The sequence below is a fragment of the Python bivittatus genome, unplaced genomic scaffold, assembly GCF_059951505.1.
Source record: "Python bivittatus isolate LINGU-HERP-01145 unplaced genomic scaffold, Pbiv_v1 ctg000480_np1212, whole genome shotgun sequence".
Classification (NCBI taxonomy): Eukaryota; Metazoa; Chordata; class Lepidosauria; order Squamata; family Pythonidae; genus Python; species Python bivittatus.
The window spans coordinates 33746762-33762753 of NW_028277075.1; the positions used below are offsets into that span (position 1 = coordinate 33746762).

General features: G+C 38.3%; 1 protein-coding gene across 2 annotated transcripts in view; it reads right to left on the reverse strand.

Moving 5' to 3' along the window:
- Positions 1–8136, reverse strand: part of CREB3L1 (cAMP responsive element binding protein 3 like 1) — a 109000-nt gene extending 100864 nt beyond the window's left edge. For both annotated transcript variants that reach the window (XM_088145716.1, XM_088145717.1), the window contains exon 1: positions 7567–8136. In XM_088145716.1, coding sequence (XP_088001842.1) covers positions 7567–7656 — 90 coding nt within the window. In that variant the 5' untranslated portion in view covers positions 7657–8136. The remainder of the gene's footprint in view (positions 1–7566) is intronic.
- Between the last annotated feature and the right edge of the window lie 7856 nt (positions 8137–15992).

Genomic DNA, 15992 nt, shown 5'->3' on the forward strand with positions numbered 1-15992 from the left:
TTTCTCCATGATGATCTGTCCCTAACCTGGTGCTCCAAGCAGGGTTATATAGCACTCTTCAAATACTTGAAAGGATGTGACATTGAAGGTCAACAGCTAATTTATCTTGTTCCAGACTGCAGGACATGGAATAATGGCTTTAAGTTACAGGAAAGCAGAAGCAGATAGAATATTAGGAAAAACCTTCCAAACAGTAAGAGTATTTTGACAGTGAAACCAATTATGTAGAGAGGTGGTGGATTCACACACAAGCTGGGCAGCCAGTTCTCTGAGATGTTTTGATTTGGGTTCCTGCCCTGGCAGGGGGCTGTACTCAATGGCCGAAGCCAGTGCTACCCAACCTTGGCAACTATAAGAGGTATGGACTTCAACTCCCAGAAATCCCCAGCCAGTTATGACTCTAACCTATTTTGAATATGGAATCGCTGAAGTCTTTTCAAGCAGATAATCATGAAGCATGAAGTAGTTTGCAAGTATCTCACTGTTGTACAAAATTATTCCCAGATCAAAATATTGGCACTAAGGTAAAATTGAATTCCCATTCTCTAGGCTATATTATGCCAGAGTCATATGTGTAACTGGATCTGCGCATGGATTTACATATGAAATGCCTATTATTCCATCCAACCTCAAAGTGACCTGGCTTAACAGTCCCAACAACCAGAGATAATATTTAATGTGTAGTTGTCCATTGTTGTTATTGTTTTTTTTAACCTATATTTGGAATTGTTGGAACCTTTCATAAATTTCTTAGAACAGTTAAGTTAATGAGAACATCCTGCCATTCACACTATCGGCAGACACAGAAGGGTTATTGTGAGTTTCAAAATTCAGAAACAGTCAAGTTCACTGATTCTCTGATGTCAGTGGAGGAAAGCCAAGGAGAAGATGAGAACAAACAAAAGCTGTAAAGGTGACAGTAACATCTGAGAGGGGCCATCTAAGTCATAACATTAAGAAAAACAGTGAATGAATAGAGGCCTTTTGGCGAGATTAAGCAATGCTGCCAAAATCTAATGCTGACAATAGAAAGAGGACAAAAATATTATGAATAAGTTCGCTGCAATCTATAAGTAAATATCAAAAGTAAGGAAGACTAATCTTGCTTAAGGACTCCTTTCAGGTATGAAACTTGACCACAGGTTCCCCAAAGTTCAAGATCATGTGATAGGTCAGAAAAGAATATGAATCTACTGCAGTATTTTTGAAGACCCGCAACCCTAAAAAATAGTAAAAGAAATGTGTCCTGCCACAGAATACTCAGGATTTGAGCCACCCAACCTAGCCAACCATGCCCTTTGTGAGAATCCCCCATTCAATTCACCCTCTCATTTTTCTATCAGTTAGCACTCTGTGCCTGTAATGGTTTGTGGGAATGACCTTGGGAGACTGGGCCCAGAGACACTGCCTAGGGAACAGCCAGATAAGGGACAGCGTAGGCTGCAGCTGGATAGTGGGTGGGACAAGAGGGTCAAAAGAGACCCTCCCTAATTTCTTAGGTGTAAAGGAGACAGTGGGGAATTGTACTTTCAGACTTGCAAGATTCTGTTAATGTAGCCTTACAATAAAGTAGAATTAGCTCATCTAGTCGTGTTTCCTGTCTGGTCTACCTGGTAAGGCTGACAGTGCCCTCTAAGCAAGTTCAGGCCTCACTAGGTTGAGGGGGACAAGGGATAACCCTGACAATTTTTCTTTTATATATATATATATAAATGTTTTCTTTAATATATGTTGCATTTCTATAAAAACTGGGGTTTCCCCAAGCCGGCTGAATACTCAATCTAGAGCAGAGCAAACAATCTGGAACATTCCAGATGTTGCCAAGCTGCACCCACTGACTACAGGCCATATTTCCTAAGGATGCTGGGGATCATAGTTCAGTAATATCTGAAGTGACAATTATAGTCTATTCTGATCTAGATCATAGATGATGCTATTTTGCACCCAAACCTCATACATCCAAGTTATTGGAGCTGGGGAGGAGGGGAGGGTTAAACCTCTTTTAAAGTATTCCAAACCCATTGCCAATCCTGCTCTTATAAATCAAAATGTTCCTCAACCATCTCATTACTCGTTTCAGGACTTTCCCCGCTTTCCTCAAAGAAAATTACATCTGATCAGCATCTAATTGGAGGTAACAGCTTTTCCCTGCTTCCCCAAGGTTTTGAAAAAGAAAGCACTGGTCTGGGAACACCAGTCTCAGATCTTCATTCTAGAATAATGCTTTTAAGTAAAATAGGTTAACTTAGTTCAGGTTTAATTCTTCATTGCTGAAGTGGAACTAGTAACACCCAATTTTGAGGACTATGTGGGAAACGCTGATTTGGCAGTTGTAACCTTTGGCAGTCTAATTCTGTCACTTCCTAGCAAGCTGTTGCTGTAGCACCTGTAGAGGTTTATGCCTACTAGGCTTCTAAATATATGACTAATCTTCTGGCTCCCGCCTTTTCTACTACTGCATAGCTGCATCATTTGTAAAGACTTGGGATAAGCTCTGTGGGCTTTTGAATGAAAGAAAACAGAAATGTTTTAAAGTTCCCTCTGGATAGGAGAATGGCACCTAAAATACAAGTGAAATGTCTACACTTATGGTGCAAGATAGCAATTGGCTTTTTTGGCAATTGCTGCATTAATTATCATTCTAAATAATCTAAATTCTCCAAGAACTACCACTACAAAGTAAGAGACCTCTTCCGTGGCTCACAACACTCCACTGTTGACAAGAAAGGTATTGTGTTGATATTTATTTTATTATTAGTCACATTTATATAGCATTTAAATATACATGAAATACATTTTATATATTTCCTTGCTTCCCACTCAGACTGCAGACAGAATGGTTAGAGGGAACACTGAGTCTTAGATCCACCAGAAGAAGAGATCCATACAAATAGCAAAGCGGACCCTGGATTTTATTGGAAATCCATTCCCCAGCACTCCTATTTATCTAATATGATCCATTTCACCCACAGACCTTCAATAGAACACTATGGGCTACAGAGAAACTGTTTATATCCCAAGCTGTGAGTTTTATAACATTATCCATCTGAACAGTTATGAAACCAACTGTGTGTTTTTATTTCCTTCTATGAAAAATGTAGCTGAATTTTGATGGAGAAAGATAGGAGATGATAGAAGACAAATCCTACCTTCTTAAAATTGGCCTTTTCCATTTCTTGAGGCAAGTATTTTGAAAGATCATCTCAAGTCTGCCCATAATTTTATTTGATTAATTTATAGCCCTCCCTATCACAAAGATTTTAGCAGATATATATTTTACATATTATATTTTATTGAATGGCAGGAGATAAGATAATGTGGAGTCCTTGGTGCTCTCTAAATATGGTTGGTTGCTTGCAGACATTTCATTACCCAACTAGGTAACATCATCAGTGCAGGTGAGTGTGGGGTTTACTCCCTGTTTATATACCGCAGCTTGCCCTGGTGGGGCTGGTAATCAAGGAACTACCTTGATAATTAAGGAACTACCAAGGAGAAAAAACACATCCCCACCAAAGCTGGCAGGGCAAGCTACTATATATAAACAGGGAGCAAACCCCACACTCACTTGCATTGATGATGTTACCTAGTTCAGGTAATGAAACGTCTGCAAGCAAACATCCAAGCTCAGAGAGCACCAAGGACTCCACAGTTCAAACCTGAGCTACATATATTCTCTTCTATTGATAAGGTGATGCATTGGAAAAATCCATTAAATATTGAAAATCAAATATTGATTGTTAGAAAAAATAAATAAGCTAATTCAACAGAGCAACTTGGAAATATAACAATATGTACATTGCCAGCAAAAACATTTTAATGAACAAATACTGACAAATGAAACTTGTGCACATATGCTCACATTTTACAAATAGCAAAAAAAAAACCAAACCCTGAGGCCAGCTAAATAAACGGGATATCCATTTTCCAATCTCCTTTTTTAAAATGTGTGGGTATTTAGCAGGGTGGAAAAGGATCTATCCTCCATTCTGAAATCAGCTTCCCCAACTGAAATCAGCTACTAAAGGTATAATATATAATTCCCTCCACTCTTTCAACTAATGTTTTAATCTATTTTTACATTTATTTTTAATCTGGATCGATAATTTATATAATCTCATTGATTTTCCCACCCTATCCTTCCAGCAATTTCTAGGGAAGAAAGGGGGATAGCAATCCCCACCCCCCCACCCCAACACTGTGATTACATGAACAGCCTGTTTGGTTAGAATAGCCTGTTTACAGAAGTTCCTTACAAATAGTCAACAATATGAGTTCACTATGAAGGGTTTAAACAGCATTTATAAGTAACATAAATAACATTTGCTGTGAACATATTGTCTGACTAGAAAACAGTCATTTACCTTGGCTTCCCAAGGTTTCTGCATACTTGTGTAATTATGACAGGTTAGCAAACATTAGCCAAAGTAATATAATGTACTATATTAATTACTGGAATAGTCAATGGTAAAGAAATTTTAAATGGTTGCCTGTACAACACTGCATAAAATAGGAGAAAACTTTTATTAAACCTATTAATAGGTTTTCTCCTTACAAAAATGCCATAAAAAGTACAGTACGACTGTTAATGATACTGTCAGACAAAGCAGTAATATATTTCAATGCACAGAAAGTTATACTTAATCAAGTTAGACTATTTGTCCATTCAGTTCATCATGATCTACTCCGAGTAATAGCAATTCTCAATAGTAACAAGTATATCACATCACTTGTTCCCAGGCCCTTTCTTCAACTGCAGCTGCCAAGTGCTGTGTTTGCATGGCACACTGAATCATAAACTAGATAACCATATTTTAGCCTAGTATCTTATGCAACATGCTTGTGACATTGGTTTTTGGTTCTGCATGTCATGGAAACTCAGAAAATTAAGCAAACCATAGTACAGTTAAACATGAGTAATCATATTATGCACATACAACCATGAATTGAACCTGGCACCTTTTTTATATAGATCACAGCTAGAGTAATTGTACTATGATATTTCTGTAGATTCCTTCCTTTTTTAAGAATATAGAATATCCATGACACCTGAGAAAAGGGTGAAAAGATCCCTTCAAGTAAAATTTGTAGTTCTAGTACTATAACTTCAGAGCTGCAAAAATCCATACATTCACAGATGGCAACAAAGAGTTAGTGTATTTTGTCTCTCTCTGCTGCCATCTATTGGTCATGTGGCCCTAATCCCTATAGTTGAGAAAGAGTGAGACATATGGAGAACTGCACACCCCATTCTAGAAAAATAATGTTTCTGTGGAGAATGTAAGAGCCACAGAATGGTTCAAAGTTTCTGTCAATATTAAATTGCAGCAAAGCAGTATATTTTAAGACAGTTTGCTCTTAAATACATGATTCCTAAGAATATCACATGTGGTCTGAAATGCTAGGGAGGGGGCATGGATTCTTCCTTTCTAAATGAAATCTCGATCCACAGATTACAATTTACAAACTTTGTAAAGAAATTGTATGTAATGTAAGAAATTCTGCCCTGAGATCACCTTAGGAACAGATGGTTGGTGCTGTTTAGACCAAAAAAAGGTTTTGTTTTTTAATTTCTGAGCTGTAAATTATTGTTCTGCGTAATGTACTCTCAAGCTTTTTTTTCTGAATATTGGCAATGCATAGAAGTAAATAAAGAAGCACAGAAATATATTAATTTCCTAAGCCTTTACATTACAGCTGTGTTCTCATGTTAAGCTTATCCATAGTTAACTGAACCAATTTTCTGGGTTCGCACAACACACTAAGGAAAATAGATAGCTATTAATTACTGATTTATGTAGAATATGTACATGGCCAATGACATTTAAAGTTGTTGTTTCTTTAGTATTTAATTTTATATAAATAATTTAGTTATTCAAATGAATACTCTTCTTAACTTTTAGTACATTTTTCATCTGTTTCTTTTAACATGAAATACCAAAAGATATATTATTATTTTATGGGAAAGAGGCAGATTCAGATGCCATAAATAGTGCTCAAATTTCCATAAATAGTGCTTTCCACAATTTAAAACGTATGTAGTGGAGTAACCCATCAAAGCATGTTAAAGTCTGTCCATTAGACTGAATATGAACTGTATTCACTGACCTTCCAGAAGAGCCAATAGAGTTACTCCTTTTTGTTTACTCATGTATCTATTTCTATTCTATCCTCTTTCTGATCCTTATGTATTACTATTGTGTGGATACATAAGCTTTTTTTCTTTCCTCCATTCTTCCTGGAAATATAGGACCTCTCTATACTTCTGGAGAATTTGTACAAACTACAGAAAATAGGATGAAACTAGAAAATAGGTAGAAATTAACTCGTATTAACCTCAGATGAAAACTTCACCCTAGAATCAGGCTTCACCCATTCTTTTAGAATCAGAGTGATTAGCAATTATGCACAGAGTGATTAATTAGTCATGATTGTTGTCATTTTTCTCACTCTTCTAACAGTGGCAGTGTGAATTGTCTAAAAAGTGCTGAGATTGCAGTTCTACAAACAACTCAAGAAGGGACTAAAGAAATATGCAGAGTGAAGGATTAATACGCTAACAATGCTACTGCTCTGATTGTATCTGGAAACCCTTCTTTCAGTAAAAATGAGATCTCAGTCTTGTAATAGATCTTTTGTATCATGTTGGCAATAGCCATTATAGTGACATTTACATTATAAGTGCAAGCCACTAAGTTCTAGTAAGATTTTTAAGGTTTGAAGAACTCATATGCAGATACTTACAACCACAGAATGACATGGAATATCTCATTTAACTGATGGGACAGAGGGGGGAGAATCACTTTTCAGTCAGTACTAATACATGTCTATCCTGAGTGGTTCCATTGGAGAACAGATGATCTGCAAATGGATTTCACCAATTCTCCCATGGTGAGATTACATTTGCACTAAGGTGGCAAGGCAAATATGTCATAAATCCAGCTGGCTAATCAGTACAACCCCTGTTTACCTGCCCAACCACCACGCTTCGAAGCTATCTTTGGGCTGGTTCCTACATGCATACTTATAACTTGAAGATGATAAGATCAAGTGATAGCGATATAAGTCACTCAAATAGCACAGAACAGATACATTTTCATACTGGGTTAAACACAGCGGTTTTCAGTGCAGCTTCCTCACACATCTGGCTGCTACGTATCGGATGCTGAACAATTATGCAGATCTATATAAATCAACCCACAGCTTTCAGTCTTGGCTGGTAGCCAAGAATGCAGTGGCGGAGCGGCAGAATAGTGAGCAGAAAACGGTCGCCGTGTGGATCAGTATGCAACACGTGTTACTTAGCCGGTCCTGCCATTAAAACCAATATAGTGACAACCGGCAAACCTTGATTTTAACACGAGGTAGCTGGAGACAAATCCAGGGGGCATCTCGGTACACAGCTGGCCTCCTTCTGCCACCCAGGGACCCTTCCGTTCTTCTTGCCTTGCTCCAGTAGCAGATCACCCCCCAAAACCCTTGGAGGGGCTGCTTTGCCAACCTTGCCCGCCCCCCGCTCCCGCTTCCGCCCCGGAGCCGCAGCCGTCCTCCGGCCGCTCCACTTACCACATTGTTAAGAAAATCCGCTTCATTCAAATCGCCCAAGTCCAGGAAGCTGGAGGCGCCCCCGGGGAAGGGCTCTAAGATACTCTCCATAGTAGAAGAGTCAAGCCGGAGGAAGGCACGGAAGAGGTGGGAAGGAGCAAAGCTGCTTTGTTCCCCGCCAGCGCTGCAGGATCCGTCCTAAGCTGACAGACGGTGCGCCTCACTGCCGCGCAGCCCCGCGCAGCAGTTGCTCGGGCGCCGGGCAGAGGAGGGCTGCGCCTCCCTCTCCCGAAGAAAACCTGGAATCCATGGGGGAAACCGATGGGCGGGGGGGGGTCGCTTTCCCAAAGGGAGCGGCGGACGCTCGCAGTGGGGGCGCCAGGGGGTGGGGCCGATGGGGACCCCTCCGGTCGGGGGAGAAGGGGGAGCGGGAGCGGGGCTGAAGGCGAAGGGAGCCGGCCAGGGCTGAGGCAGCCTCCTGGAAGGTCGGAAGGAGGGGCGCCGCCGGGATCACTGCCCAGCTGTCACCGTCACACTCCCTTCCCCAGCCTCAGCCGTCTGACCGGCCCCCGTGCCACGCCTCCTGCCCCCTCCCTCGGCTCGCTCCGGGATATGAAGAACGGGAGCACCCTCCGCGGGCTCTGATGCAATCGAGAAACACGCCCAGCCCACCGCTTCCAATGGGAGATCGGGACCGGCAGGAGGGGGAAGGCCGGCGGCGCGGCGTTACGACACGCTTTGCCGCTCGGTACTACTGGGCGCGACCGGCAACTTCCCGGCGGCGGAGGAACCAGCAGTGGGAGCACCGGCGTCGTCTGAGTGCAGGAGAAATCCGGACGATGAGGATGAGGAGAGAAGCGACTAAGGCTGTCTGATGCTTCGCGATTGCATTCTTCCGGAAAAGAGTCAGCGCGCTCCTCCGTCTGTTTATAGGAAGACTAAACAGAAGGTGCCCGGTGCAGAGGCGGCGCTGGAGATCAAGACAAGAAACAAACGGGATTGAAAAGGCCCAGTCGGGCCTAAATAGTTGTCTGATAGCCATCAGGATGAGGACCTCAGTTAGATGTTTGAGGTTTGTGTCGGTATTCAAGACCCATCGCGTAATAAACGCATTTTTAATTTCTAGCCTGTTGAATCCGGCATTGGCTCAGTGGGATGCACAATCACATCTACTCAGGCAACAGCTCTCTTCTGTGTTGCTCCCAACAGGTGCTTCTGAAAGTGCCTCTCCTGTGATTCCCAAGGCAGCACTGAACCATTAAGTCTATTGCCGCTGACAGCACACCCAGTAGTGGAGTAATAGTTAAATGTCTTCCCGCTGCTTGCAGGCAAGACCCTGTCCTCAGTTCAGATACAACTCAAGAATTTAAATTGGGCACTTTCTCCAAACACATACCTTTCTTGTGATATGATGGGATAAAAACAGGAGAAGGGATATAATACAAATACGTGAATGTCAAGGGCCTACATTCTCAAAGTAGAATGGAAAGCTAATCGGATCTGCTCGTCAGTAACCTTGAGTTTACACCACCGGTAGAAGTGAGCGTATTTCCTGTAGCCTCTTTAAACACTCTGTAATTAAGGATTCAAACAGCATTTAAGAGTTTAGGGAAGAGTACAGGGCTTCCTATAAATGGGATTATAGATCCTTAGCCAAATGCATCTTCTTTCTGATAAAAATCTAGATAAACTGCTTAGGAAAAATGTTAAGAAACTTTTTAAAAAACTTTGAAAGTCTGTAATACTGCAGTTCAGTACAGTATGCCCTGCAGAGCACAACATGTAGAAATTATTTTCTCCATCATGTTTCAAGGTAAACAAATATACAGGTAGTCCCTGGGTTAAGAATGCCCGGCTTTCAGACTACCCATAGTTAAGAACGGAGCCTATTGTAGCAAAATTTGAGTTAAATATATAATGATTTGAGTTAAATACACAATGGTTCAAGTTAATTACACAGTGCTACTTATACAGTATTATACAATAATATTGTTCCAGCTCATATACAAATTCAACTTAAGGACAGACCTTGGGAATGGAACTCATTCTTAAACTGGGGACTACCCGTAGTACAAATTGCAATGCTATGCCTGATTAGTGTAATTTAGTATTAATTTAAACTAGTGTCTATACTATAGAATGGGCCTGGTAAGCTTTTTAACCACCAAGCACCAACATGGGATCTCATGCAATGGTGCAGATCCAAAAACAAATAAAAACAGCCAAATCTTGACATTTGGACTTTATGTAAGAACACTGCATTCTGATAGAATTTTGGAATTCTCATCTGAAATCTCACAAAAACATATATAATAACATCAAAATGTTGTAAAATTTGGCAACCTCAAGATTGTCCTTTAAAAATTCAAAATACTACTTAATTTTGAGAATCCATTAATTCCACCTAAGACTGGTACAGTATCTTCAGGTACTGGGTTGCTGACCCCTACTGTAGAAGAAATGGCTTCATTTAGGATGTGCTGGCAAGGCAGAATGAATATCACCTTTTTCTTCCAAACCACATAAACAATTTGTTCTCCTAACTTTATAAAATTGTTGTGTCTATAAGCCTCATCTTTATATATCCAGACTTCTATGATTTCAAGCCATCATAAGTATGCTATAGTACATGGGACAGACAATTGTTATTCAGTCTTCACTGTTGAAAAGTGAAAGACTACACTGTTTGTAAGATTGTGGGAACTGAAATCCAATATGTCTAGTGAGTGAATCTGACCCAAGAGACTTCCGGCATTTTGTATGAATTGCTTAGCCCATAGGGTGGAAGCCTGGGGGTCTCAACCTCCTCTCCCAGATTCTCTGGGTCTTCACACCTTGGTCCTACCTCTTGCTTTGGGTAGTTCCTACTGCCACCATTGTCCGGGGGAACCTCACATGGTATTTCCCTTTTGGTGTACGGGAGAGACAGGACTCTCATAGCCTGGGCTATCTTTATAACAATTAAAAAGTCAAGCAGAAAAAATGAAATAATTTCAGTAATGCTACCTCCTGGCCATGTAGTATAGAGGCATGTGACCAGAGGTTTTAGCTTCTTCTCCCCTCCTTGGCGGATAGACCAATCTCATCTGAGATAAACAAAAATCAAACTTTAATTGAAAAAGAAGAAAAGACAAAAGGCCTGAAAATTACAAAAGAGAAAACAATATTCCAGACAGAGCAAAAGATGGTGCTGGGCTGCTACAAATGAATGCTTTATCCCTGTGAGATAGGAAATGATGCAATTTAATCTATCAGAATATATGTAAAATCAACATCTTCCTACCCAGCCTAAAGTTTTTGTAATTTGTACAGAAAAATAAAAACAATAGACTTACTTGGCAGTATGCAGAATAAAAAGCAATGATGCAATGCAAATCCTTGTTGGAACATATAACTAATTCTACAGAAAGAGCCATTTCTTCTTGAAGCAAATACCCTTGTTTCCTTATACCTGCTCTTTCCTCTTTCCTGGAACTTCTATCTGTAATGTGAAGTTCTAGGAAACAGTGTTGGTCCCCCTTTTTCACCCTTGGTCCACAGAAGTATAAAAGGGGAGAGTGTTTTCTCAAAGGACCTATCAGGAGACTCAGTTTCTCACATTGCCATCTTAACTGGAAGTCTTTAAGTCACCCTCATCTTTCCCCACTCCTAGCATTATCGTACCATATACAGGAAGTCAATTTGGCCATCTCAGTGAGTTCCATCATCTTCACCAACCATTCCTCCATTGTAGATATTGCCGAAACTTTCCATTTTGTGCATGCAATAATCTTGCTGCAGTTATTATATACAAAAACAAAGTTCCATTACTTTTTCTTAACTGTTTGTCCGTCAGTCCCAAAAGAAAGACCTCTGATCTCAATTGTATATTAATCTTTAAAATCCTCTGAATCAGTGTATTTGAATCCAATTTTTTTCTAGCTTTTTTACATGTCCACCAAACATGATAAAATGTCCCTTCTTGTTGTTCACATTTCCAAAATGTATTTGAAGTGTCTTTATACATTCTAGACAATTTATCTGGTGACATATACCAATGGTACATCATTTTGTAAAAATCATCTTTAAGATTATAACATAGTGTAAATTTCCATCCTTTCAACCACATATTTTCCAATTGTTCCATCTGTATATTATAACGAAAAGATTTAGCCCACTTTATCATACATTCTTTCACTTGTTCTTCTGTTTCAAATTTCAATAGCTTACACTTTGGGCTTCCAGTTGAGGATCTATGGTGGACTAGATGTCTCTGAAGGAGTGGGGATGGCACTGTGGTCAAGATCAGTGAATTCTGGCTGGCACTGTCTTTCCGGAAAAAGGAGAGATTGTGAGATTGCACACGTACTCTGGACAGCTGCTCCTCATGAGTAGACTGTAGAAACGGAGGTTTTTGCAATCCATTCATGAGTTGAGCGGATGGGAGTCGGGGGATTTCAATCAAGCTCACAACCATGATGCAGCCTATATGGACCTATAGTTCACACAAGCCTCACTTTCTTAAACTTTTGGATGAAATTAATTTATAGCTAACAAGAGATTTTTCTGAGCAGCAGGATAAGAGAATTTTACTTGTGAGTCAACATTATTTCTGGACTAAAAAGGAAAAAAAGGTTTTTTTTTAAAGATTTAAAAACTTTTGGCAAAAAGTTTAACAAGGAGTGGATGTAAGTTTAAAATAGATAAAATGTACAGGTTTTTTTCTGAAAGATTATTTTTTTGTGAAAGTGCTTTTGAATAAATTGGAATTAAAATAGACAAACAAAATATACCTTCATGGGAATTTTTTTGTTTACTGTTAAAGAGTGCAGAAAATTGGTGGATTTTACAAAACAAAAGATGAAGATAATATGAGCCAGACTGTGATGCTGGCTGTAATTATGGAGTGCCATTTGAGATGAAAGTGTTAAGGGTACAGAAAGACCAAAAAAAAAAAAAAAAAAGGAGGGGAGTGAAAGCTTGCCTTTTTCTCTTTCCCTTGCAATTGAGACATTTTCACTTTTGGAAATGTCTAGCAATCCTAGACTCTATTGCATTACAATATTACAATGGCAACCACCAAAAAGTGGCAAAGATAGCAGAGGGGAGGAAAAGATTGCTAGAGCCACCTGCAGAGAGAGGAATTACACCATATTTACTTCAGTAAATGTTCGAGGAATTGGGAAATAAGTTAGTTGAATCACTTGATACTAAACGGACTAAATCACTGGATACTAAATTGGCAGCTTTAGAAAAATGCATGGATCAAAGACTTGTAAAGATGATCGAGGGGATGAAAGAAGAGGCCAAGAAAATGGAAGGGTCTGTAAAACAAGTGTATGGAGATGTAAAACAAATTAATGACAAAGTGGAAATTCTGGAGAGTAAGACAGAAGTTATGGACAGACAGCTGGAAAGAGAATAAGATAATCTGGCACTACTGGAACCGAAAGAGAACTTTGTTCAATTTAGAGCAATTCCAGAGGATTCTGGTGAAGATATTAGAGAAAAGGTTACTAAATCTTAGCAAATTTTTTGGATTGGGATGAGGAGGATACAGAGGCAGAAATTGATAAAGTATATAAGAATAAATACAAGATTTGCAAGAATAAGAAATGTTCCAAGGGATGTCTTGGTGTACTTTGTCAGGAAGAAGACAAGAAATAAAGTTTTGCAGCAGCATTTTAATACAAGGCTGAAGATTGATAATACAGCTGTAATTGTTCTTAAAGAAATTCCTATTAGAATCTTGCTCAAGAGAAAAGAATTTTCTTTTTTGACTGAGAGATTAAAACAGAAAAAGATTCCATTTTGATGGGATAAATTGGAAGGTGTGATTTTTACTTTTAAATAGCAGAGGTTTTGACTGACTCTGGTCCAGAAGGCAGGGGAATTTCTAGAAAAAATTAAAGAGGAATTGGATGAGTTTCAAATGGAGGTGTCAGATGAGACTACACAAAAACTTCAGCAGGTGCAACAGGAAATTGAAAGGGATAATACCGAACTAGTGCTACAGGTGACAACTTTTCTCAATTATTGACTTGATTATGGGTTACAAATGTTTAATGTGGAACATAAATGAAGCAAATGCTCCTCAGAAGAGAAAAAAATATTTTATTATTTGAAAAAATTAAAAAAATAATTTGCTTACAAGATGCACATCTTAGAAAAAGAGTCATAAAATATTTGATTTATAAAAAATTGGGTGAAGAATTTATTTCAGTAGGAACTAAAAAAAGAAATGGAGTTGTTTTTTATATAAATCCCCAGCTAAAACCAGAACCTGTATTGACTGATGAGCATGGTAGATGTTTTGGGGTGGAAGTTAATTTGCATGGGACTAAGACTCTGATATTGGGAATTTTTGTCCAAAATGAGGATAAAGTACTGTTCTATAAAGGACTTATGGAGAGACTAATAGGTTTCTCTTATGAAAATTGGTGTTTAACAGAGGATTGGAACGGAGTGATCTCCCCACAACTGGATACAACTTCTGATAAAAATATTAAAGTCACTCAAGGCAAATTACCAAAGGTTTTCTTTGATTTGATGAACAATTTAAGGCTTGTGGACATATGGAGACAGAAAAATGGCAATTCAAGAGAGTACACCAACTTTTCTGAAATACATAGATTCTTTTCAAAAATAGATATGATACGGATTTTGAAGAATTTGGCTACTAAAGTTTCTAAATTGGAGAGATTGACAAAGACTTTTTTAGATTATAATCCTGTGAGTTTGGTTTATAAAAGGAAGTCCAGTTTTTTTAGATGGAGATTAAATGAAATGTTCTTACAGAAAGAAGCAAGAGTAGAGGACTGTAAAAAGAAATTAAAAGAATTTTTGAAAATAATTTAAACAAAAGTACTGATTTAAGAATGGTTTGGGGCGCAAGTAAAGCTTTTATCAGAGGTTATTTCATACAACATAATGTGGACTCAAAAAGAAGAGGCAAGAGAAAACACAACCTATTTTGGATGAGATAAAGAGAAAAGAAGAATTAAAGAAATTTCCAGGGTAGATAAGTATTTCTCAAAAAATTAAGCTTTTATAATGACAGTTATCTATAAAAATGAACTATGTGAAGCAAAAAACTTTGAGTTTGCAAAAAAACCAGGGAAACAATTGGCATATAAATTATGAAAAGAAAAAGAAAAGAAAATGATATTGAAACTACAAAAGGGAGATACTGTATTAACGGCTAGCACGGCCATGCAAAAAACATTTCATCAATATTATTGTAACTTGAATAAAGCAAGTGACATCTCTTTGGAGAAAATAGATGAATATCTAAACAAACAAACAAACAAAGAAACAAAACAGGATTACAGAGGAACAGAGACAGATTATGAATGGACCTATAACAATAAGGGAAGTTTCTGATGCTATAAAAAAGATTAAACCAGGAAAGGTGCCTGGACCAGGTGGATTATCAGGTTCTTGTCATAAATGTTTAGAGGATGAACGTTTACAACCTTTACAAAACACGATGAACTCTGTCTTACAGGGAGGAAAGATGCCAGAGAGTTGGAAAGAGGCCAATACAGCATTAATTCCAAGACTTGACTTTAACAAGAAACTATAAGGTGGTATCATTATTGAATCATGACCACAAGTTGTTCACGATGATTCTGGCTGATAGACTGAAAATAATATTGCATGAATTTTTTCATGAGGATCAGTGTGGGTTTTTACCTAAAAGACCGTTAAAGGACAATGTTAGAAATGTTGGACTTCTTGGAATATTTGGAGCAACATAATGAAAAACAAGCCGCATTAATTTTCGAAGATGCAGAGAAAGTCTTTGACTATCTGAATTGGGCTTTCTTGTTCAAAGTTTTGGAAGATATGAATTTTGGAGAGAACTTTATAAAATGGGTAAGATCAATTTACATTTCACAGAAAGCACAAATAATTGTTAATGGAGATCTAACAAGATCCTGTGAGATACAAAAAGGAACAAGACAGGGATGCCCACTGTCTCCTCTCTTGTTTATTTTGGTTCTTGAAATACCGAATAGAGATATAAGACAACTTGAGAGAATTGTGGAAGTAAAGATTTAAAAAAAAACTTTTAAGTTAAGGGCTTTTGCAGATGAGTTGGTGTTGGTTCTGGACGATCCTTTAAAGGGAATTGAAACATTAATGGAAAAACTAAAAGAATTTGGTGCATTAGCAGTTTTAAGATCAACAGAAGACAAAGATGTTAACCAAAAACATGAAAATAGAAGATCAAACAGAATTGATGAATAAAACGGGTTTTAAGATTGAAAAGAAAGTAAAATATCTGGGTGTCACTATGAAAAATATGAATTTATTTATTTCAAAATAACTATGTTAAGACATGGAATGAAGTTAAAAAAGATATGTTAAGATGGGAGAAACTACAACTGTCATTGCTGGGGAGAATTTGTGTGATAAAAATAAATGTCCTTCCTAGAATGATGTTTTTGTTCTAGGCAATACCT